Raw genomic sequence first — 26,045 nt, forward strand, 5'->3', positions numbered from 1 at the left:
ATGCAGAGTTTCTATTTAGGCTATAACATGTGTTTGCAGTGTTGAGCAATGCAGTGCTGAAATTTGCGTGCTCATGAATCCTCTCATTATAACACACGAATTGTAGACATTATGAAAGATTCATTATGCATATATTTATTGTTATAACAGATTTGGGATATTGCGATGAACTGAGATGTCTTTTAGAGATTATAAATGCAGTGCTCTTTGCTGGCATTCTGCCATGCCAAACCATGCACGCAGCAGCCGCTTGCTTTAGTTAAAAATAACAGTGCTCTGTGAATGTTGATGCTTTAATAACAAATATTTATCGGGAGCGTGTATGCTGGGATTTCATACATTTCATGGAGAAAAAAGTAACGTAACTAGTAATGTAACTAATTACTAATTACTTTTGAAATAAAGTAATCAGAACAGTAACGTGATTACTTTTAAAAGGAGTAATCAGTAATCAGTAATTTGATTACATTTTCAGAGTAACTTACCCAACACTGATCATCATAGACCAAAAATATTCACACAAAGACTGAACAAAATCAGAACAACTAATAATAAAGAAAAACAAATTAAAACAATTTAAACGGATTAAAAAATGATGCATCATACAGTACAATGTCAACATGTCATGTTGGTATTGATATTATTCTGTAAATAACACTTAGATAGTATGACAAAATGTTAATTATTCAATTAAATAATATAAGAAAAAATCATCAATCAATAACATATCACAATAATGTGTAAATGACATGATTCAGACACTTTCAAACCGTCCGTCACTTTCAGACGAGAATCTACTGCTGTTAAAGTTGATAACACTGAAACAGCCAATTAGCTCAAGAGTTTTTTTTACACTAAAATCACTGATTGAGTGTGACAGTTGAACTGAGAGACCATATATGCGGCACGCTGCCTCTCATTATTCCAGCTCTGTTTCAATCATCTCATGCAGAGCTGACGTGAGTCTAAACAAAGACGTATTGCAAAACATGATCACAGGCTGAAAGAAAACATCCCTCAAATGTGATTTCAGATGAACCCAAGGGACAGTACACTTAACTCACTTATTTAAATTAATTCGAACATCTTTACAGATTCTGGCTTACATGTCACACTGATTTATTTGAGATGTAAATCTAAGCAGAATGTTTTGAAAGTGGCTAAATTTGAATGAAACGTGCATTGAATAAACACTTATTTAAATCCACTAAATAAAAGGATATAAGTAATGTAGATACAGTGACATATCACATTTCATAGCTCGCTCATCTCTCGTGTTGTGTTTTCACTGTGCAGCATTAGGAATCCGCAATGTTCCAGTCATTCTCCACTGTTCAATCGGCCCCTGTGACTAATGTAGAAAACCAGCAGAACCAGTGGGTCCCAGGACCCTCGTTCTCCTACTACTCCTACAACACCAAATCAAACCCGGGCCCCTACCACAGCAGTCAGCCCTCCACCTGGCCCTGGACTCAATGGGAGGTATGCAAAATCACTAACACACCATTTTGTTTTTGCTTGATGGCATTTAAAGGAATAGTTAGTTTTTTCTTTGCAACAGATTTGGAGCAATTTTGCATTAAATCATCTGCTCACCAGTGGATCCTCTGCAGTGAATGGGTGCCGTCAAATCGCTGATAGGCAGAAGTGACGGTTTAAAGTTAAAATGCCTTGATGGATTTGTTTCGTTCAAACATACAGCTTTTCACTTCATCAGAAATTAATTGTTGGACTGGAATCATGTTTTTATCAGCTATTTAGACTCTCATTCTGACAGCACCCATTCACTGCAGCGGATCCACTGGTGAGAAAGTGCAATGCTAAATTTCTCCTAATCTGTTCAGCTGAAGAAACAAACTCATCTACATCTTGGATGGCCTGAGGGAAGAGTAAATTTTCAGCACACTTTAATTTTTGGGTCAACAACACTTTGAAATTGTGAAAAACAGAACATTATTTTACAGTGTATGAAACTGAATGCTATGCAGCGTGTTTTGCTTTTTTTGATTGCAAGTATGTCTTCATGGACAACGTGTCTTGACTGATATTATTAAGTGGAACTGTGAGTTAAGTGGCATTCACAGCATACATTAGATCAATTTGGGTTTTGTGTTGACTAAGTCAATCTTTGTTTGGCAGTCATTAGCACACAGGAGTTCTGGCAGGATCATTACAGCTGATCTTAATTTAGTTACATGCATCATAACACAAATTAAAATGAACTCTTGGGGTGGAGGGAGCAAGAACTCACACATGATCTGAGAGAGAGAGAGAGTCAGAGTGTTAATCACTTGGCATGTGTGTGAATGTTATTATTATTACATTGTTTCATTGGATTATGACTTTATTTTAATAAATTAAGGCCATGATTAATATTAGCTTTAATAATATATAAAAATATAAATGTAATTTCAGTGACAGGGTGACAACCAATGTGCCATATAAAACATTTAAATTACAAACAAATCTATATAAACAATTCTTAGATACCAGGAATAAATAACTGCTAAGATTTCATATTTCATTAACAGCACATCCTGCACATGTAAATACTGTATATAATTAACGTGTGTGAAATGCATTGTACAAAATCAGTGTATTTTTTCTCCTTTCTGCCGCATTGATTCTTAACCCCATAATGTGATTAGAGATGCATGCCTATGTCCGCACATTTGAGTCCGAAACCACCAAAACAGCCCTTTGTGTCGCAGGACTCATTTGTCTGGAATTCCGATGCTGTGGATTTGCTGGTGGTTTTGTTTCGGAGTGTAATTCCACACTATGTGCTGACAGAACACAAGACCTCTGTTACTATAATCACACTAGTCACATTCGACAAGTGTTTATTTTGACTGTAAAAAGCAAAAGGTCCTGAACTGGGGTGTGAGTTTGTTTCTATATATTTTCGGTCACTTCTACCTTTTAAGAAAAAAGCCAGTTTTGTGAGTTGCTTGATTTTGAATAGCTCAGAAGATTAACCGAGTTTTCAGTTATGTTTTATAAAAGTATCAACATTTTCTCAGACGTTTGACCTTTTTTTTTTTAATGGAGAAATGGCAAAAGTTGACAGTGATATAATAAATAAAAAACTATATATATATATATATATATATATATATGTATAATGTATATATATATATATGTGTGTGTGTGTGTGTATATATATATATATATTAGCCATCATTTCAGAAGTGAGGGGGACAGAAATGTTATATATATATATAAATATATATATATATATATATAAAATATTACATAACATTTACATTTAGTCCAAAGCGACTTGCAAATGAGGACAATAGAAGCAATGAAAACCAACAAAAGAGCAATAATATTTAAGTGCTATGACAAGTTTAATCTAACGCAGTACACGTAACAATTTTTTAAAAATAAATAATAGAGAACACTACTGTTAGCGGGTTCATTTTTTTTTTAATAAAAAGATATATTTTTATTTTATTATAAAATGTATAATAATAATATATATTTTTTTCTTTTTCTTTTAAATGATAAAAAAATTACTCTGTCTTATCACAAGTAACTTTATATATAAAAATTTTAACAAAAAAAAAAAAAAAATAATCCATCTAATTTTTAGTTTCTGAATGAATCCACGCGCACGCGGCGTCACCTAACCCTAACCCTTTACACAACAATGACTTTAAATTACCTTTTGGGAGTAATTTCTCAGCCAAATTTGATGTGCGATTAATTTGCATTAATTAGATTAATTAATCGACACTTCATGTAATTAATTAGATTAAAAATTGTAATCGCTTACCAGCCTTAAAATTAACATAATATAAATTAATATAAAATTAAAAGACATTTCTTTTAAATGCATAGCACAGTAATGAAGGAAGCAACATAGCAATAATACATCTAATTTGTGATCATTTGTCAATGAGTTATGATCTGCTTAAATTGATCAGACAAAAGAAAAACACACTTCAGCTGCACTTTTAAAAACTGTCAGAAGAAGAAAGCTAGAAATCAGGTTTTCAGATGGAAAAGCAAAGCAACAGTCATTTTTAGGGGATAGAAAGGGAATAGAAGAGGCTGGAGCACATCAAAGCTGCCTTGTGTTTGCTCTGGTCCACAAGAGGCCTTTCATGTGTGTGTGTGTGTTTTGGTGTGGGGCTGTGTATTTCAAACACTGCAGCACTACCTGTGTTTGGAGGAAAGTCTCTCGTCTCTCTGAAGCGCGATGTCCCTTGAGGCTGCGGCAGACGTACACACACACTTTCACTCAAGAAGGCACAGATCTATAAGTGTGTATCTACACGCCCCCTGTCTATAAGGTTTATCTCAAGTGTGTCAGAGGCAAGTCGTGGAGCTGAGGGGTTATGGGAAGATGTGTTATAGGGAGACGGAGATGTGGGGGGTGCTGTTTGGATCCTGACTGACTAATAGGACCAAAGCAGACTGTGAGAGGGACCACCCACCCCGTCTGGCTCAGACCTAAATTCTGTCTGACATCCTGCGAGCCACTGGACTGGCAGGAGGAGGCAAGTTCAACAGATGTATAATGGGACAGACAGTTGTGTAGTGTAGATTAGCATGGGTGTTCGTAACAGATATCTGTAAAAGCCACAGCAGATGACTGGAAACATAGTGCTAGTGCTCTGTGATGATGCTGAATAAACCATCAGCATGTTATGGCCCTGTAAATGGCTGTCAGAAACTTTCATGAAATATCATACATGGTTTAAAGTTGGCATGAAATGAAAATTCACCCTATTTTTTAAATGCATGTTATTGTGAACGATTTATCAGTGCATGTTTCATTTTTTGTGATCAATAGAATCCAATGGCGAGTCCCTGCCAGGGTTATTATCTTTAACTAAAAACACACATACACACATTTGTTTCTGTGAATTGTGGGGACTTTCTATAGATTTCTATTACTTTTATACTGATCAAACGATATTTTCTATCCCCTAACCCAACCCTAACCCTAAACCTACCCCTTACAGAAAACATGTTTGCATCGTTACACTTTCAGATAAACATCATTTACTATTTTTAATAATTTCTTTCCCTCGTGGGGACCGCAGGCCGGTCCCCATAATGTCAAAAATTTCAGGTTTTACTATCCTTGTGGGGACATTTGGTCCTTACAATGTAGCATAAACAAGTACACATACACACAAAAATTAATTACTTGAAATAGACATTAACAGAAATAAAAAATTAATTTTACTCATTTCTATAAAACCAAAACTTAAAAAAAAAAGAACTATAAAATAAACTATAAAAAAACGATATAGACATATTTAAATAAAATAGAAGAAACTAATATAAAAGACAAAAAAAAAACACTACAAAATTACTAAAACTTTAACTGAAATTAAAATGAAAAGAGAAAATATAAATAAAAAAGAAAATCAAAATATTAACAAAAACTACAATAGTATATTCTAAAATAACACTTGTCCTCGTCCTACATTATATTCATTTTTTGATAACGCGCTTCACTGAGGTGTGCACAATACGCAAGAAAAAATTGGTCACTAAATCAGTTTCATTGCAACCTAAACACCTACTTTTTTGCTAATTATGTATTTTGCTACTAATTTATATAAATGCATTTATCGGTGTTGTGTCAGCTTATTCAACGTCTGCATGTGCCATTTTAAGTGTATGTTTATACTACCAAAAAGTAACCAATTTGGCATTATGCATTTATAGAACTACATATTTGCATTGATATGCAAATAAAACTGATACTTATGCACTCACTCGGTATGAAATCTATTTTGCAATGAACAAGTATTGCTAAAGCAGGGTGGGTGAAGCGCAGCACTAGAGAAACATGGTGGCATTTATAAACACATCACAAAAACCACCTCCGATGAACTCAATCATCCAGGACAAGAAGAAAAGGATGAAAAGAAGGAAAGACAGATGGAACGAAGGAATGATGGAAATAAAAGCAGAGAAAGATGAACATAAAAATCCACTTCTACCCAATCATTGTGAATCAGCAGTGAGAGGAAACCGAATTAGCAGCATTGATTATGACAAACAGCCTGTAATCAATTGCAACACGAGATGGGGTTTTTCCAGGACAGCCGAGTAACTCAGTCCAATATCGTCACTGTTCTCCCTTTCTAGAAATGACGGACTCTGAGCAGAAGTACTCTTGTACTCTCAGAAATGTGAACAAAATTCTGCTGCGCAATTGTTTGGAACTATTTTTATTGGCGAAATTAAGCAGACAATATTGTGTCTAAAATTTAACACAATATTAACTCATTGTTTATTGAACTATTGTGTCAAATCAATATCACATTTGCATCACACAAGTCAGTCATCATGCATCATGTTCATCAGCAACTGCATGCAATGTCAGATGACGTACAGGTCTAGGTGGGTGTGTTAAATGCATTAATTATTTAAATGCGTTATTTTATTTTCTCCAAATTACAGTAGTCAACATTTGAAGTGGATCAAAACCTTTCATCAAAGCTAAAACCAAAATGCGTTCTTGTCTTAGGACAACTTTGATGAACTTTTCTGATCCACTTCAAATGTTGACTACTGTAGTTGCAACAAATTAATACATTAATTCCACAGGCCTAATTAAATATTGAATTAGAACAATATAAAATAATAGAATACATAATATTAAATATATAATGATTATGAATTTTAATGATAATAAAGATTTTATTAACTACATGTTACACACATGCTTAGATGCCCATAAAATGCCTGAATACCAGATGCACTGGCGTCAAGTAAGGCCTGAAACAAGTGGTCGGTCATTTTACCACAAGCTTCATTCTTGCCTCAACAAAGATGTCGACTGAAGTCCTGGCATGTGCAAGCCACATTAAGCAAGCAAGCGTACTCTCCTTTATAAGATTAATGCAGTACATGTAGCAGGTGTCTGCCAAAATTCCTGTCTTATTTAAACTGCCCGGCCCATACCAGCCCTGTAATCCTATTAGGCCTAATTGAGTGAAGTCGGCAGTCTTTTTCAGTTAAACCAAGTTCAGCCACTAATAGGATTCAAAGGAAAAAGGTTCAGTGCATGGAATATATGCTAGTGTAGGCTTTTAGCCTTCAGCGGGGCAGAGCGCTGTGCCCTGGGGCACCTGTGGGGCCTGATCTGGCCAGAGGGCTAGACGGGACGTTAAGAGGGAGGGGGTCTATTTAGGTGCGCAGGGATTATTACAAGCAGTAAAGATTTTACTTTTTACATGTTCATTTTTAATAAAATCCTGCACTCTAAAAAACGCTGGATTAAAAACAACCCAACTTGGGTTATTTGGCAACCCAGCGCTGGGTAAATATTGGACAGAACACATGCTGGGTTATTTTGACCCAGCTGGTTGGGTTAATGTTTTTACCCAACATGCTGGGTTGTTTTATTTAAGTCAACTATTGTTTAAAAATTATTATATTGCTGCCTTAAAATGGGCTGGAAATTAAAAAAAATTAAAATAAATCACAGAATTACTAGAGGCAACAGCAATAATCAAAAGATGAACATTTATTATTAAGCAAGAACACAGGGACAAAATACAAGACTTTTTGAAATTGAATTTATTTGGGTGAATACAGCATAGTTTACAATATTACATACTTTTAAACTCGTTCAACATACATGCATAAAAAATGTAACATTTAAAAGTAGCATTTTAATTTAAGTGTATTCAACCGTTCTCTGTAATTACTTTTCACAGAAATAGTGCTAATTCGCGTGCCGGTGTGTCGCCGAAATCTGAGCCGGTGAAGGGCTGCTGTTCGCGGGGAACTGCTATCTTCAAACCGCCGCCTCGCGTTTCATTCGTAGCTGAAAGATACCGTGACTGACTCCAAAACCTGCCCAAAAACAAACAGTACTGAGATTAGAGAACATATTTTAACATCAAATTAAATTATATTCAGTTTAATAACAAATAAAATCCATTCATGTTATGCAAGGCATAAAGGCGTTTCCATCATGCGAAACGACCACTGCTGCCTGACACCTCGTCCTTATGTTGCGTTGTTAAAAATAATATAATTTACAGCACAGTAAAGACTTTATAAATGAAATAAAATGTATACAAACCTTTATTTCGCTGAAGAAGTGCACCAAATCGGTGGCGCTGAGAACCGCTCTTTCCTGTAGAGGCCTCAAAAAGCCCGTGCTCTGACTGTAACTCAGCAGCTGGGTTGTTTCATCGGAGATAGGCTCAACCCAGTGGTTGGGTAGAAAAAAATAACCCAGTGTTAAAAATGACCCAGCAACTTTAAAAATGACCCAAAACTACCCAGCACCTGGGTAAAAAATATTCAAAATAACCCAATAAAATGACCCAACAAGCTGAACCCAGCATTTGGGTTAAAAAAAATAACCCAGCATTTTTTAGAGTGTGATAGTAAAATAAAACTTCAGAATGTGTACTTCCACTTTGCTGTTTGTGCTTTAGTGCGAATGTGAGCAGGAGATCATGCCTTAATGAGTGAATCTGACAAAAATATGCAGATCACATTTCAAAAAAAGTTGAATAAATAGACCTAACACCATGATGTATAAACAGCATTGGTTTTAATTTTAATTAATTTTTAAATTTAATTTTACATTACAGTACTGTTTTTTTTGGTGGTATTGTGGTAATGGCAATATAGGAGGACATGTGGGAAAACAGTTTTCATGAAAATGTCCCCAGAGTATGAAAAAATCCCAATTATTTTTCAAATAGGCTTCTGTAATTTCATTTTTTCTAATTATTTATTCTTAATCTTGCACGTAAGGGATTGTTGAAAACACTTAATTTTTCAATTCCATTTATTGGAGCTTTGCAGAAGAAAAAAAAACATTTTGAGCATTAAAAGGGCTATATCAATATAATAATAATAATAATAATTTATTTTAAATTCTAATAATATTTTATTATTATTATTATTAATAAATAATAATAATAAAATGATAAATTATTATAACAAAATGCAAATATAATCTTTAACATGATTATAAAACAGTGGCATTATTGTCTGTTGTTATGAGACGGATCTTGCATATGATTTTCCACTACATAGAATTGCTTTGATCGTATTGATTAAACGGTAAAAGGCAAGAGAACTAGACTCTTTAAAGATACTATCTGTCTGTCCAGACTGACCTTTGGCTTCTGATCAGAGTGAGTCTATGTCTGTGTTTGATGGGGAGACGTGTATCAAATAGGGCCACTGTGGCCCTTAATATGGTGTATCACCAGGGGCCCTCGCAAAACCCCCAGGCCGACGTCTCAGAGTCATGGCTCGGCCACACTGATTAGTTGCTGGCATCTTTTGAACAAAATGGCTGAAAGAGACACAGGAGTTCGTCTCCAGTTAGGATGTGCAAGTCACTTGTGAGAATAATAGACCATGAAGATAATAAAATAAAATAATATAAAAAGAATTATTCTGTGGAATCAGTTAAATAAAACTATAAAGTGGTGATAAATCTTCCAATTTTGTATACATTCTTCAGTTTACGTCAAAAGCAGGAAAGTGGCTAGGTATTAGCCAGTAAAGACGGCCAATTCCGTCAGATAAAGTCACAGTCAGATAAATGCCAATCAAGATCTGAGGAGAACGTCATTAGCATTTCCTAATCTCATTCAGATTACTCTATTCGTCCCATTGAGGAACGTTAATCTCTAGAATAATATTTCTTTTGTTTTCCAAATCCTTGTGGAATCCTCTGTGTTGTCAGTGAGTGGGTTTCTCCACAGGCTTTTGATTGTAGTAATTAAATCCATTTGCTTACATATAACTTGAAAAGGTCTTATGCAAGATGAGAGAAACTGGGATCTGTACTGATCGACATGGAAGACGCCATGCAAATCATTTAACGTCAACTATCCTGGTGTGAAGAAAGGCCACTTTCATAGCCATAACAGGGGTGAAGGCATACTAATATGTGTGATCAATTGGCTCACACCGTGGAAAAGCCATGTAGTTTCAAGGCTACATACATTAAAAAACAGTGAGAATGGAAATATGGAGGTTATCTTGTTCCATGTTACACTGCATTCCCAGCTCAACCCCCTGTTTACATTTAGTCATTTAGCAGATGCTTTTATCCAAAGCGACTTACAAATGAGGACAATGGAAGCAATCAAAATCAACAAAAGAGCAATGATACGCAAGTGCTATAACAAGTCTCAGTTAGCTTAACGCAGTACATGTAGCAAGGTTTTTTTTAAATTATAAAATAAATAAAAAGAAAACCGATAGATAGAATATAAAAAGATTAGAGAAGCTAGTATTAGTTTTTTTCTCAAGAAAACAAGCAGTTAATAAATGAATAGAGTGCAAGTCTAAACATTTTTTTAAAGAATAGAATTAGAAGAGTTAGAGGGTCAAATAAAGATGGAAGAGGTGTGTTTTTCAAAATTACAATTGTGAAACATGGCTTAGACCCTAATTAAAAGTGGCAAGTCAGCACATTAACCCAGGGTCAAACATAGTGTGAAAAGACATTTGGTGTTATTTGCCAGTGATTCGTATGTTTAGACCACAAATCTGATTTAAAAAATACAACAGTTGCACACAAAGAACACATTTACTGGTTCATCAGTTCTCTCTGCATCTTGAATTGCACCTGACTGGAAATTTAAATGATTCTGTTGTCCTTTATGACCTACACTCTAAAAAATGCTGGGTTAAATACAACCCAGCGCTGGGTAAAATATGGACAAACCCAGCGATTGGGTTGTTTTGACCCAGCAGTTGGGTTACTGCACAGAAGGTTGGGTTAAACTTTCAACCCAACTGTTGGTTGAAAACAACCTAATTGCTGGGTTTGTCCATATTTTACCCTGCGCTGGGTTGTATTTAACCCAGCATTTTTTAGAGTGCAGGTGTGAGGAAATCTAAAATCTAAACTCACTCCTAAAATGTTTGAGTTTCTTGTGTTTTTTTACAAATCTAGAAATATCAGGGATATTTTAAATGTTTTTAATTAATAATGAAGGATTTCTATTTATGATTCTATTTATGCTCAGCTCAAAGATATTAAAATGTATTATTTATTTCATGGTAAATGAAATCCTTGTCCAGTAATTAGGAATGTAAAACTAGGAAAGTTATGAAACAGTAGTTATATTACTTTAAGTATTTTATTTAAAAAAATATTTATTTATTTACATTTGTTTGTTTGTAAATAGCTAAATTTCAGTGAGATTTCAGTATTCAATATAATATTGGGAATATAACAGTAAATTATCAAATATTATATTAGATCATATTATATTATTAATTAATATAAGAGTGAATATAACATTAAATATAAACAACATTCCTATAAAAATATGAAATATTCATATGAAATGTAGTGAAATTAATACTTTATTATTAACAATGTTTCCCAAGTTGCCCTCCCAAACAGCAATTTTTGCTATATTTAGTAAAATTTTAGATTTCTGTAAAATACCTGATTTTTAAAAAAGAAGTAAATACATAAAGTATACATAAATAAATAAATTCCCTAAACATTCCCCAGTAGGTTATGAGTTGTTATACAGTATGTAAAATAAAGCTCTTCATGTGTCACCACACTAAACTATTAGTTACTGTAGTTGACCTAACAAACTCCCAGTCAGTCCAAGACCCCCAATAACTCTGAGATGATACATTACAAAAGAAGAGGTAGAAAGAGAGGTTGAACAAGTAAAAGAGAAAGAAAAAAATATCAAAGAATTTGATTAATTGGCATAATGCAAGGTATCTGAGCACAGCCAGAGAGGGTGTCAGCTTTTGGAGAATCGCTGCCATTCTCAAAGCTGGACCGTCTGCACAATTAGCCAGCCGAACTCTGACCCCAACACAATAATTAATGAAAAACAGAGGATGAAGACAAAATGTGCAGAGCCATTTGAGTAAGCGAGGGAGAATAATACATCAAAGAGTGTCAGTAATTGGCCCTGTGGCTTTCATTCCTTGCCCCATTTCTTTCAATTCATTGACTCAAAATAATGGGTTCAGCTTTATTATCAACAGGTCGTAAGCTTAGGAGTGCTAAACGGGCTCGGGGTGTGTGTCGATGGCTCAGAGGTCCCCGCAGATGAGGCTACACAAGTAATGTGTGAGATTGTTGTGCCATAGAGAGCGACAGTTTGGCTTTTAAGAGCGATACTTATTCGTAAAATCAAAATGCTGGAATATAACTGGTACGGTCCGGTAAGTCAATTCAGCATTTAATGCTTTCTATACTAGAATCAGAGTAGATTGAGATATTGTTTATATACTGGTCATATAAAGTTTATTATTTTGGAGAAAGTGCCAATATATGCAAACTTCATGGAACAGAGAAAGTTTTTTTATCCGTCAAATCTTTCCTGTGTTGCATCAAATTAAACTGTAATGAAAAATTGCATTACAAACTAGCTGTATAATAATAAAAAAACATATATAATGTGTCAGTGTTATGCTACATTTGACAAAGTAAATTCAATCTAGATAATTTAATTCACATAATTGTATCATTGGTGTTGCGTGTGGTATAGTAACGGGCCATTTTACGCTTCATATTTTCGGCTTCTAAAGTGTCCTAGACTAATGTGACACCAGCCATAAGATCATGTGCATTTTTACATATCATTTTGAAAACAAAAATGGCTACTTAGGTTTTGGACTTTATATATTTTGGACATACAAAAACATAAATAAACAAATACTTTAATACTACTATGATGTCCAAACATGCTTCTATAAATTTCAATACATGTCCAAAAAAAAAAAAAAGCTCTCTCTTTATCATTTATTTAAAGCATTACATTAATATCTACAGATGGGAAGGGGAACATTAAAGCATTTTTGAGCAGAGAACGCAAGATATTACATATTTTTAGTCTTGGTGTTGTGCATGGCTTGTCAAAGTGTGTGTTTGTGTGTAAATAAAAGCATGTGCGTTTACAGTGCTGCTTTCGTGGTCTTAACTGGTGTTGTCCTTGCGTATCACGTGCAATTAGCTCTGCTCACGCACACAACAGGCTAAACTCAATTGTCCAAATGTTCCAAAGTTCAAATTGCCAACATGCGATGAGCTAAAATACCTCGTAACGGTTCACTACAAACCTAACATACTCAGACGAACACCCTCCACCTCACTACAGCGCGGTACAGGATTGACTTTGGTGGTTTTCCATACCTAGGTGTGCCATATCAGCCACTTAATAACCTAATAGGTCTTAAAGTCAGACTTTTGGTTTGAGGAGCACCCTGCAGTGATGAAAAGAGAAGCATCGTCTCATATTAACGTCACCCGAGTACTCAGCTGAGATAAAAACAAGATGAGAAACAAAAAGCGAAAGCCCCTCAAGAATGTGGGATTCCCTCCAATGGAGAGTGTTATTGTTCGTCACTGCGGTGGCGCGGTTTGAAAGATACATTCTCACCATTTGACAGCCGTTAATGCCATTACGCTGGTTTATAGGAATTCAATAGACTTCCGGGCATGTGAAAATGCCAAACTTCAAGAAGGAAAGAAATTAGAAAAGGAATTGTTGTTTAGCACAAATGACTCAGCATTCATAAAGCATAATTGATATCAATACACTTAACATACATCAATCTCATTGGTTCAAAACTGTCAAAATATTGGTTTCCCCAAATAGTATTTAGACACTTAAAAATACTTAAAAATATTGAAGTCCATTTTTGCCTCAAAGTATAAAATAAAAAAGTAACTGCGAGATTTATAAGAAATTTTATAACCAGGAGGTTATACTGTGTGATCGAGTAAGTCACAAATGTGAGAAATGAAGTAAAAATGTTGAGATATAAAGTCACATTTTGAGATCATTAGAAAAAAAATATCAAAACAAGTATTTTTGATTAATAATCTGATAAATGAAAACAAGTTGGCATTGTTGCAAAAAAAAAAAAAAGGCTTTGAAAACTGAAGTTAATTCTGAGAAAAGCTCTTATAGCATTCCTTCACAGATGCCACTTGGTTTAACGTTTTGTTACCTAATGCAATGACATTCAGACATGTGGCTTAAAATACTCTGTGGGCCAGCTGTAGATGATGCACCTGTTGTGTAATAAACCTCTCTCTTGCGGTATCAGCCGTGTTGTATGTGACCGATTTCCCAACATACCCCAAAAATACCTTAACTGATTATACACCACAAATCAGAGGTGATTTCCTCCATGACAGTCCAGAAGATCAGCCTCTGTTCCAGCCAGACGGACAAGGACTTTCATTCAATCACACTGGTCACTTTGTACTAGCGTCTGTTCTTCTACTCCACCATCAAATTCAACTCAGGCTGTGCTGATTAATCAATTTGACTTGGGAGAGAGTGTGGAGAGTCCGGTCTGTGGAAGGAAATTACAATGATCCAATTTAAATCGCAAAATCAGTATATTAATCTTTAAAGAAATGTCTGGATATTACAATTAATTTGATTAAGTCGTAACAGAGAAGAGGTCTGAAATATGAAAAGTTCACCCTCGTTTTGATAACACTGTCAATGAGCTGATATTTATAGGTTTTGTGACTAAACCTTTGTTTCCAGTAGCTACACAATGCAATAACGTGCATTTCATTTAATTTAACAGAATTTTAGGTCAATTCAGTGACGTCTGAGTAGAAATGGAGCTAGAATGTTGAGCGTAGTATGAACAGAACTGTATATAAACAAACTTACTGTGATACTTACTGTAGATGTGTGCGCCTCATTGTGATGACTGAAAGCTTTTACACTATTTGAGACGGCCATGGCTGCTTTAACTTGTCACGCATGTTACGGCACAATCAGATACACACTTGTGCCTCTGTGTATGTCCACACATGCACATGGATGCTGTTTAGATTCTACACACACACACAAACACACACACACACACACACACACACACATAAATGACACTGACTTGAAGAGAACGTGGACACAAACGTTTCTTTGTCGCTCTTCAAACTGCGTATTATTAGTTCGGGTAAGGTCAAAGTTGATCTAATTTTCTGCTTAGTCTTCATTAAATAGCTATTGCATTATTTCATTTTACACAATTAGATTTCAGCCGTAATGAATATATCTCAAGCTAAAGCTTTTGAACAGGGCTTTGCAAATTTAGCCCACAAATGCACTTTATGTGCACTTGGAAGAAAAAAAAAAGTTGTAAAGTAGGCCATATGATCACTCACATCATAAACTCAAATTTCAGGATAATGCCAGCAATTGTGCGGATATCTGGAGCGACGACCTGTTAAACTTTTGATACAGCTTTCATCTTACACTCATAAATAAGAGTTTAGACACCTTATGTACATTCTTCCAATCAGATAAGACAAGAGTCTGTGTTTAAAGGCCAAATTTAATCCCGTTTCAATCTTTCATGACATTTGAAGTAAAATGGATTGATTGTGTTCAGTTATTTTACAACAGACAGACCAGACAATGACATGAGAGCTTGCGGACTCGAAATAAAACAGTCTGGTATGATATGGAGTCTATAATATAGTTTCCAGCCATGGTAAATCAGTATATATTAATATAGATAGCGGTGCTTGCTTTTACTGTTCATCATACCTAATGTTAGTGATTTAAACAGAACCCTAAGCCTAAGTATTAAACTTTGGCTTGTCCCTCAATGTTTGCCCCTAATATTGTGAAATATTATTACTATTTAAAATAAGTGTTTTCTATTTTAATATATTTTAAAATGCAATTTATTCCTGTGATGCAAAGCTGAATTACTCCAGTCTTCAGTGCCACGCGATCCTTCAGAAATCATTCTAATATGCTGATTTACTGCTCACAAAATATTCTTATCATCACTGTTGAAAACAATTGTGCTGCTTCATATTTTTATGGAAACTGTGAAACTTTTTCAGGATTCTTTGATTAATATAAAGGTCAGAAAAACAGCATTTACTGTCACTTTTGATCAGAAGAATCAGAATCAGAATGAGCTTTATTGCCAGGTATGTTTACACATACGAGGAATTTGTTTTCGTGACAGAAACTCCCACAGTGCAACAGAATGACAGTGACAGAACAAAAAAACACAGATAATAAAAAAAATAAAGAAATAGAACAAGTAAATAAGGAATAAAAATATACAAATCGACAATTGTATGTACAGGTATATAACAATAGACAGTTGTATGTGCAGGTATATTATGTGCAAATTGAAATGTAGACTGAGTATGTGTGTTAGATAAATAAGTGTATGAGTGAATAAATAGTGTGTGTTCCACAGTTATTGTCAGGTGTTCATGAGATGGATTGCCTGAGGGAAGAAACTGTTCCTGTGTCTGGCCGTTCTGGTGCTCAGAGCTCTGTAGCGTCGACCAGATGGCAACAGTTCAAAGAGGGAGTGTGCTGGATGTGAAGGGTCCATAGTGATTCTGCCAGAGCACGCCACGGAGGCAGCCATCAGCGTCGGCGCCATCGCGTTTGATCAATGTAATGCATCCCTAATGAATAAAAGTATTGCTTTCTGTACATACTAACCCCAAATTTTGAAAAGTAGTGTACATTTATATACATTCATTAAAGCGTTAGTTCACACAAAAATTAAAATTCTGTCATTAATTACTCACCCTCGTGTTGTTCGAAACCCGTACGACCTTCGTTCATCTTCGGAACACAATTTAAGATATTTTTGATTTAATCTGAGGGAAGGTCCAGAAAAGTACCAAGATGATCGACAAAGTAGTAGCTACGAGAATACTTTTTTGCGCAAAGAAAACAAAAATAACGATTTTATTCCACATTTTTTTCTCTACTGCGTCACTTGTGGACGCGCATTCACGACAGTATCATGACGCGAGCGTGTGGCGGCGCCGGCACTGACCCATATCCGGCGTGATGACGTCATTACGCCGGATCTGGATCAGCGCCAGTGACGCAGTAGAGACGAAAATGTGGAATAAAGTTGCTATTTTTGTTTTCTTTGCGTGGTAGTTACCTTGCTGTCTATGGGAGGGTCAGAGAGCCCACAGATTTCATCAAAAATATCTTAAATTGTGTTCCAAAGATGAATGAAGGTCTTACGGGTTTCGAACAACACGAGTAATTAATGACAGAATTTTCATTTTTGGGTGAACTAACCCTTTAATGCTTATATTGCTTTCTATCTGTTTGCTGTGTTTGTGTACATCAGAAATATCCTCAAGTGCTCCATTTTCCCTGTGATAAAACCTGAAATTAACTTACGATCTGTCGTTATAACACAACTCTCCACAGCCAAAAAGTAACAGTGCAGGCAAATCCATTTAGGTGATTCAACCCAGTGATTAGCCCAAACCCAGATAAAGAAGGCCTTTCAAAAGCACAGCTTACCCATAAGCCCTTGCTCTGAGAGTGCTGGGTCCTTTTTGTGAGTCTGGCGTGTGGAGGGAAGTCATGTGATTCGGTTTGGTCATTTTGTGTTTTTAAGGGGATCAGTGCAAAGTGGGGGGTCGAGTTAGAAGATCATGGGATACGGTTAGATGCGTCTGAAAAGTGGCTCGGCCCCCAACCATTGAGGATAAATTTCCTAATGAAAGCAGTTGATTGATCAGATTTACTACGGCTACTTTTCAGTGCGTTATTTGAAGCGGATAGCTTGTATTAGTAACAGCAACAAATGGGTTTTAGAGTCGCCGTTTGTATTGGGTCTGCAATTAAATCTGCCCGCGCACAGGGACGGGGTACAGTGAATTCCTCTCAGGTGTGCCTGTGAACAGTTTGCCTTGTCGTCCCTGAAGGAGTAGAGGCTAATTGATTTAAACCGAAAATCACATTAGGCGTAATTACATCTTTTCTGGGGAACCAAATTTCTATTCATCCCTCTCATAAATGCACAAACCTATTAGCAGCCTAGCTGTTTGTGTAACACTGCCAACAAGTAATATTTAAAAAATGTTCTGCCAGACGCTACCTGTCTCAAGTATGTTGGGTCTTGTAAAGATGCTTACAACAGAGTTTTATATTCAAAAGTGTGCCTGTAGACCATTCATTGAATATTTGGACATGCAAGTCTTGCTTAAAAATGTAGGAATATCATTGCATTTGGTAACAATTGTTTAAAGGTTTAAGATCAATATATTTTGAATATTTTTGAAAGAAATCACTTATGCTCACCAAGGCTGCTTTTGATTAAAAATACAGTAATATTGTTAAATATTACAATTTAAGATAAGTGTTTTCTATTTTAATAATTTTTAAAATGTGATTTATTCCTTTGATGCAAACGTGAATTTTTCAGCATCAAAGAGAATCCAGGTGAATTTCATGTATAAATTTTGGACATCTTTCACATACTATATTTCTTTTTGTTGATAAACCGGATTGCAGCACTGAGCTCAGGGAGGACAGTTTGGCACAAAATGAGTGTAATATTTAATTTATATATGAATCATTAAAGTCTTCTGGTTATTATGCATTCCTTTTCTACTTGGATAAAACAGCTCTCAGATGTGTGAGCTGGACTTTGAAGTCTTGTCTCAGAAGCGGCCCAACTCTTACAGGAAGTAGCTCATGTTTTATACATACTGTATGTGGGACTAACAAAGGTGAGATTTCAGACCGGGCCCAGAGAAAAACATGGAAAAATGGCCAACCAGGAATTTCAGTAAGGAGTAAATATACAAACACATACAGAAACACTGGCAAACACACACACACATGCGCAAACAAACACACACACACACGCACACACACATGCGCGCACACACACACACACAGGTTCAAAGGCACTCTGGTCCATTACTAGAAACTTCCCTCAGCATTTCCTTTAACACAGGAAACAAGGCAACAAAAGGATGCTGATGCACATGTCCTGTCTACTTTAGACATGTCCTGTCTACTCTGCAATGATTTCTACACTTTCCAAAGCATCTTCTTGCTTTCAAGAAGAGTTCAAACCATCTACAGCATTTGAGACACTAGTTTTATACTGTTCTTGATTTTTCTGATTAATTTATATTATTGTAGCTCAAGTAAAAAATTGTGACATTTTTCGTAATTGCAACTATTTATAGCTCAATTGTGGCTTTATATTTTGCAATGTGACTTGATATCTCCCATTTGCTACTTAATTTCTAATAATTGCAACTTTATATTTCCAACTTGTTACTTTAATCTCACAATATGACTCCATAACTCCCAATTTAGATTTCGTTTCTCTATTTGGCAAATTTTGAGACTTTAAATCTCATATCTCCATATCTCACAATTGCTAATCATTTTCTTAAAATCGCAACTTTTTAATCTCACAATGATACGGTATCATAATGACTCCATATCTCACAACTGCAAATGTATATTACAATTGCAAATTTATTTCTTGTAATTATGACTTCATATTGTTTAATTGTGACTTTTAATCTCACAATGATTCCATATTGAACAACTGCAAATTTATATCACACAAGTACTAATTAATGCTTAAAATTTCAACTTTATATCTCATAATATGACTCAATAATATCTCAAAAGTGCATATTTTATCTAGCAATTGCAACTCAATTTCTCATAATTGACCCTTCACAAAGAGCTTGAGTGACAGGCGATCTGACCAATCATAACGACGAATCAGACAGGAGAGTAGATTAACTTCGGTGCACTTGAAAAATGGTGTGTACTGATGTCTTTCTGCGCTTGAAATAAAATACGTTCTGATGTTCATTCATGTTTATTTCGCGCTTTAAGTAAATATGAAAAGACTTGAACTGACGCTTGAACTGAGGCAATACAGCGATCTGTCATGACAGAGTCACAAAACGGTATTTATTGTTTGAATTTCTTAAAAATGACAAAAATATACTTGTTTTATACCAGAAGTAAACTGCTCTGTCTTGTCTGTCGGCGCGTTGTCAGTTTCCTCTTTGCTTCGCAATTTTTCATTGCTTGCGAAAATGATGTGTACTGTGAGAGTGGTATTGTTTGTCGGACATAGCAACAGTAACTAATGAGGGCGGGGTTTTGCGAAGGGTCAATTTCCAATTTAAATCTCGCAATGTGACTTTAATTCACAATTTTATTATTTCTTATGTTATTTTAATGTGATTTATTTATTTTTACTTTGAGGCAGAAATAGGCTTCCTCATCTGCCTCACCTCAAAAGCACTGACACTGCTAAAAATGAGTTTGAAAAAAAAAAATCCATGGTGCAATATAAAATAATAACAAAATTTAATGAAAAACAGTCAAAACAATGTGCTTCAGCCAAGCTTTGCTCAGTAATTTTAACCCAAGAGGCTTCAGCAAGCAGCACTATGCACTTCTTTGGCCTTGAGTGTACTTGGTGTAGTGAACGTGTGTGCACTACACTACTTACGAGTGCACATGCAAGCAAGTGTGTCCACACTTGTGTTTCGTTTGATTAATTTTTATGTACATCGTGTGTGCTAAAGAGATAACCTCTCAGGGGAATGTGCCGAGTAAGGCTGTAAAGATGGTCAGACAGGAAGCACCAAGAACAAAACGCTCAGAGTCTCTAGCACCTGAAAGTCTGCCTCCGTCAGGCCTTTGGCTGACCACTAGAGCAGGAACGATCCCATACGGAGGAAGCTGGAGAGCTGAGAAAGCTGATGTGTCATGCCTTCCTCTCCAGGCCAGTGTTAGTGCACACACAGCTCAGGAAAGCCACACACACACACACACACACACACACTTAGTTATCCTTCTGCTTTCCCAGCCGGGTTGCATTCACACTGGACCGAGTGATTCCAACTCCTCTTGGGTTGTGGTTTAAGGGCAAGACTGCAGGCCGTTTGTGCATGTTGTTTGCTTGATACCTGAAAGCCTTCTTTTGGACCATGAGCCGCTGCTGTGTGGTTAAAGTCATCTCTTTCACTGAGATTCAACTGCTGCCGGTATGTAGCTGCAAAAGAGAGAGAAATTGGGATGAGAGTTTTTCAAATACTGTTTGTGTATCTTGAGTGTAATTGTTAATGAAAAAAAAACAAGCTTGGAAATGGTTTTGAAACCTGCTTATTGTGGTTTAATGAAAACCTTTGTGAGTTCAGGTTGAACTTTAGTTACTCTGAATCTGTGAAATAGTTTTTTTGGAGAGATTACTTCCTGTTGCTCAACTTGTAGAGTACAGTATGGCACTCAAGGTCATGGGTTTGATTCCCAATGAATACACACTTATAAAATCTATACCTTGAATGCACACTTCTTTTGTTTAATGCATAAATGTAGTTATCTATTATATATATTTAGGCTGGTTCCTTGTTAAATGGACAAAGATGGTATAATCAAATATGATTCTATTTGAATACTTATGATTCTAGCAAAAATGTTAAATATTAATAAATATCTGTAATATTTTGTAGAAGGTTATCTTGTAAATGACAAGTTTTAAAAAGCCATAGAATGACTACAAATGTGAACTGGCTAAAAAGTATTTAGTTACTCTCACAAATAAAAATTAAAACAAAATGTCTTTAAAATAATATAATAAAAAGTGTCACATGTGTCAATATGATGCTAGAGCTATACGTTTAAAATTATTATTGAGAAAAATTTAATTTTAGAAAATATTATAAACATATTGCATGTAATATTTTAATAATAAATATAAAAATATAAATATCTAAAATACAAGAAAGCTATATTTAAAATTAATGATACTTTGATGGTTTGCATTTTTGAGTCGGATTAAATTGTCCAAATATGTTTATTGCTGCTGTAACATACATCAAAATAGCAAGAAGACAGCATAAAATTATAAATTCACAAACTTAAACCTGTTTTTTAAGGTAAAGGAACAATACTTGATGTGAATGTGATTCTGCTCTTTTAGTGAATGTGTGTGTGTGTGTGTGTGTGTTTTACTTTCTCTTCCCCTCAGAAACTTTTGTGGTCTAACAGCATTGATGCTAAGGAGGAATATTCAGTATAGCACAACTGATTTCCTCAGAAACAAAACAAGTCAAAAAAAGAACAGCTCTGACTCCCATCTGTCAGAGTAAAAACATATCCTAAAAGTTTATATTGCAATGATTTAACTTCTCTTTCCAACTTAATATAGCATCTGACCTTTTGGCCAGGAAAAGGTTTTGTCCATAATTTGTACAGCCGGTAAAAATCATTCCCCTCCCCAGTGTTTCAAAACGCAGATTTTTCTGAAGTGAAACCAGAACTTGACTAATCCTGAAACAAAATTATGCAACATCAACACAAGCACAATAGATTATACCTCGCCATTCAAGACACACTTACAGGTTTTCTAATCAAGATGCACACTTACAGTCCAAATTAAGGTAAAGGATTTAAAAAAATATATATATGTTAATTTTAAATTGATTTGTGTGACCATCTGCAAAAGGTTAAGAAATTGTTTGTTAGTTTTATGTATTTCCATACGGTCATTGCTTGTCTCTGTGATTGCATCATTGCTTTTTGTGCCTTTGAATAATATACAATACAATTATTAATTTAATATATTGCTATTATGTGCTGTTCTTATCTAAATGGGCTTATCTATATATCTATCTATATATACACACACATACTTAAAAGTTATTTGAATGAATACACTTTAGTAACATTATTAAAAACATTATATATAAACATTACTAAAAGTGGAAAACAACAGGTTTATAAACTAGCAAATCTCATTTACACTAGGGGGTGCTGGAAAGCCAACAGTGAAAAATATATCAACGACGTGTTAATGTAAAATCAGCTCATAATCTGTAGGCTGAATGTTTAGTAAATGAAGTATGGTGTCTAATGCATCTTCACACAGTGCTTTCATTGTCTACACTGCATTTGTGATCAAAATCACTTCAACTTCAATCACATTACAGGCTGTAATTAGTTAATAGTCGTATATCCTGCGTTCACAACAGACAGGGGAGATGCGAGACAAGGACGTGGCCCTCTAACACAACCAGGATAACCCTTCCCTTCCACACTGCAGAGATGAGCCCTCAGACACACAATGGCTTCTTTCACCTTTGCCTGGGATAAGAGAGAAGTTACACTCTTAGGTCTTTTTTGAAGCCAAATCCAGTGTGTGTAATGAAAAGAGCTTTGCAATGGCTGATAAACAGAGACAGACCTCCGCTGAACTGTTGAATGCGCAGTCAGAAGGGCATAGAAGATCCAGTGTGGTCTTCGGATTCATCCTTCAAGGGCTTAAATAATTATTTCGGTGCGTATGGGATAATATTTTCCATTTAAGATTTCCATTGAAGGGCGATACAGTCTGCAGTCCAATAAATGTTTCTAATTCAACGAGCGTGAGTAATAAACACCTCTTTTGTTAGAGCAAACAGCCATTTTGATCAAATTAAACATAACTTTAGATCACACAATTGAGTGTTTTTAGGTCAGCGGTCAGTAAAAGTTCATTTTTGGATTTTTCTGAAAATGCTTCGAGCGCCATAAAAGTAACTCAACAGTTGTGCTTTTGTGAGCGTAGACAACATAATAATGACAACTAGAGGTCGCCTCCGTCACCCTGAATGAATGATTCCCTCCTATATTTAGCTTTATGATATCTTATAGACTAAAATTAGAGGAGCGACCGGGTTCACGACAGTTAGTTTTTGAGAACCGATACAAGACAATGTTGTCTAGTGAGACTGATCCAGAGATGGGCCCCTGGATCATTTGGAAACCGCACAGAACAAGCAGTATTTGTCTCGGACCCCCTGAAGCAGAAGTGGGAAGTCTGGGATTGGCTGCTTCACGCAAACAGAACTGGGCGGTCCCAGCGAATTAGTGATATAGGCGAAAGACCTCGGCCCTGTGGTGATCAAACCTGTCAGATCAGTAATATCTCTGCTTGAGGTGATTACTACGACCTGCAATAAAAAGGAAAGGCCTGGCCTTAGTGCTAATTAGGTCACTGAGATCCTCCTGCTTGCTTATAAAGACCGGACAGGGACAAGAGGGGACAGGCACTTGGTTTCCTCTCCACAGCTTGGGATCCTACTTTAGTGGACGTACAGGGATTGAGAATGCCACATTTAACTGACTGTAGTTTCTACAAGATGAGAGACGGAGCTCGAGTTTCCAACGTAAGGACTTATGTTCTGCTTTGACTTGCGCAAGACGAGGGCCGTTTTGGCGCTTGGTTAAAGGGTAGTTCACATGCTGTCATTATTTACTCATTCTCATGTCATTCAAAGCCTGTAGGATTTACGTTCTTGTGCAGGACACAAAAGAAGACATTTTGAAGATTTTCAGTTCATATAATGGAACTCAATGGGGTCCAAAAACAATATCGGCGCCCATTGACTTTCATTGAATAGACAAAAAAAGAATATCTTCTTTTGTGTTCCACAGTCGTACAGGACAACATGTGGGTGAGTAAATGATGATTTTTGGGTCAACTGTCCTGCATATTGCATATTTTTTTTGGCTGATGTTGGATATTACTGGGATAATTCATCCAAAAATGAAAATTCTGTCATCATTACTCACCTTTAAGTTGTTCTGAACCTGTATGAGTTTCTTTCAACTGTTGAACATGAAAGAAGATATTTTTAAGAATGTTTGTAACCAAACAGTTGACGGTACCCACTGACTTCCATAGTATGGGGGGAAAAAATACTATGGAAGTCAGTGGCTACCGTCAACTTTTTGGTTACCAACATTCTTTTTTAAATGTAGATTTTTGGGTGATCTATCCCTTTAAGTCACGGGTTAAGAATGTTTTAAGCAGGTAATGCGCTTAAAATTAGATGTGGGGTTTGTTATATGCATAAATAAGCTGAATAAACTGCCTTTTTCTTGCTGGTTTTGGTTGCACAGATGTTGGGAAAAAAAGTGATATGAAAGACACTTGCGCATAAAGACATCATTTATAGACAAATAAGACCTAAAAATGCAATTTTTTCTCTTCTTTTTGAAGGTTCAAAATCACCTGGAGAACTCCAAATACCACCTCCACCAGACTCAGGCCCAGCAGGTCAAGCAGTACCTGACATTGGGCAGCAAGCTTGCTAGCCAGGCCCACTTGGTCGGCCATCCTCACCCGGGCCAGGCCCTGGGAACGGTGCCAGTCATGCGTAATGGACACATGCCACCCGTGAGCGACAGCAGCACGCCAGGAAGCCCCGTCACCCTGCTCACGCTGGCCAACAATCACGACAGCGAGGTGAGTACTTCCTGTGATCTCATCTACCTGTGTGTCACAGTCTGTGTGTGTGTTTACTCATCAATAACTTCAAACATTCAGTTCTGATCACGTTGACAATGAAAGGATGGGTCAGCTGCTCTGATAAGAGGTGCTTCTTCATCACAGTCGTCTTTCTGAGATGATGAATCGTCTGTTATTTGATTACTGGCCCGGTTTTATTCACACTTTTACTCTGCATTGACACAATAACTGATGATAGTGAAAATGAAACTCAAAACAAGCAAACAAACATCTCAGATTGACAAATTCAACCACTGTTGACAGAGGACAAAGAGTGCGCTATAATCAATGTTTTCTTTTAGTTTCCAATGGATGAAGTTATTGATCTGTTTGGCCTTGAAACCGGGTTCAAAGATGGGGGTTTGGATTGTATGGAGCCAGGCATCATAATGCAAAATAATGTAAGTATAAGTCAAGTTCATCTCTTCACTGTGTTGAACTGTTAACGTCGCGTGTTTTTAATAATGACCTGTGTATAGGGGTGTAAAAAGTATGGAGGGAATTGTAATTAATTTCTGTTAATCACTGTCAAAATGTTACTGAACTAAAGTCAATATATATATATATATATATATATATATTTAATTTATTTTTTTATTGTAAAATGCTTATATATCACGGTATTTTGTTGTACTTGATTTCATTTTTGTAGATTTTAATTAAAATTAAATTAAAATATAGACAAAATAGATATACAATATTTTTCTTCTGCCTTTCATGATTAGATCCAATCCACATTGAATGGAATTGATTAATATATAATCTGTATTATAACAGGCACTATTATTTTGCTCTTCTCATGTAATTTGTTTGTATACTTAAATAACAGTTATACAACATATAATTTGTATTACACGTTCACACATTTTTAAAGATCTCATAAAATTGATTGGTCTCCAGCGTACAGACCTTGTGTGCGTACGGGCTCTGAGATGGGGCTGGGGTCACACAGGCCGTAAGCA

General features: G+C 35.7%; 1 protein-coding gene across 3 annotated transcripts in view; it reads left to right on the plus strand.

The window, feature by feature from the left end:
• LOC107658865 (transcription factor EC-like) overlaps positions 1-26,045 on the plus strand; it is a 67,520-nt gene that overhangs the window by 29,622 nt on the left and 11,853 nt on the right. The window contains exons 5-7 of one of the 3 annotated variants that reach the window (XM_016447551.1): positions 1,297-1,482; positions 24,796-25,041; positions 25,386-25,484. In XM_016447551.1, coding sequence (XP_016303037.1) covers positions 1,312-1,482; positions 24,796-25,041; positions 25,386-25,484 — 516 coding nt within the window. In that variant the 5' untranslated portion in view covers positions 1,297-1,311. Of the gene's footprint in view, positions 1-1,296; positions 1,483-20,629; positions 20,798-23,728; positions 23,960-24,795; positions 25,042-25,385; positions 25,485-26,045 lie in introns of those variants that run through there. The other 2 variants (XM_016447553.1, XM_016447552.1) reach the window with 2 other exon arrangements.

This window comes from Sinocyclocheilus anshuiensis, unplaced genomic scaffold (assembly GCF_001515605.1).
Source record: "Sinocyclocheilus anshuiensis isolate Anshui unplaced genomic scaffold, SAMN03320099.WGS_v1.1 scaffold283, whole genome shotgun sequence".
Lineage (NCBI taxonomy): Eukaryota > Metazoa > Chordata > Actinopteri > Cypriniformes > Cyprinidae > Sinocyclocheilus > Sinocyclocheilus anshuiensis.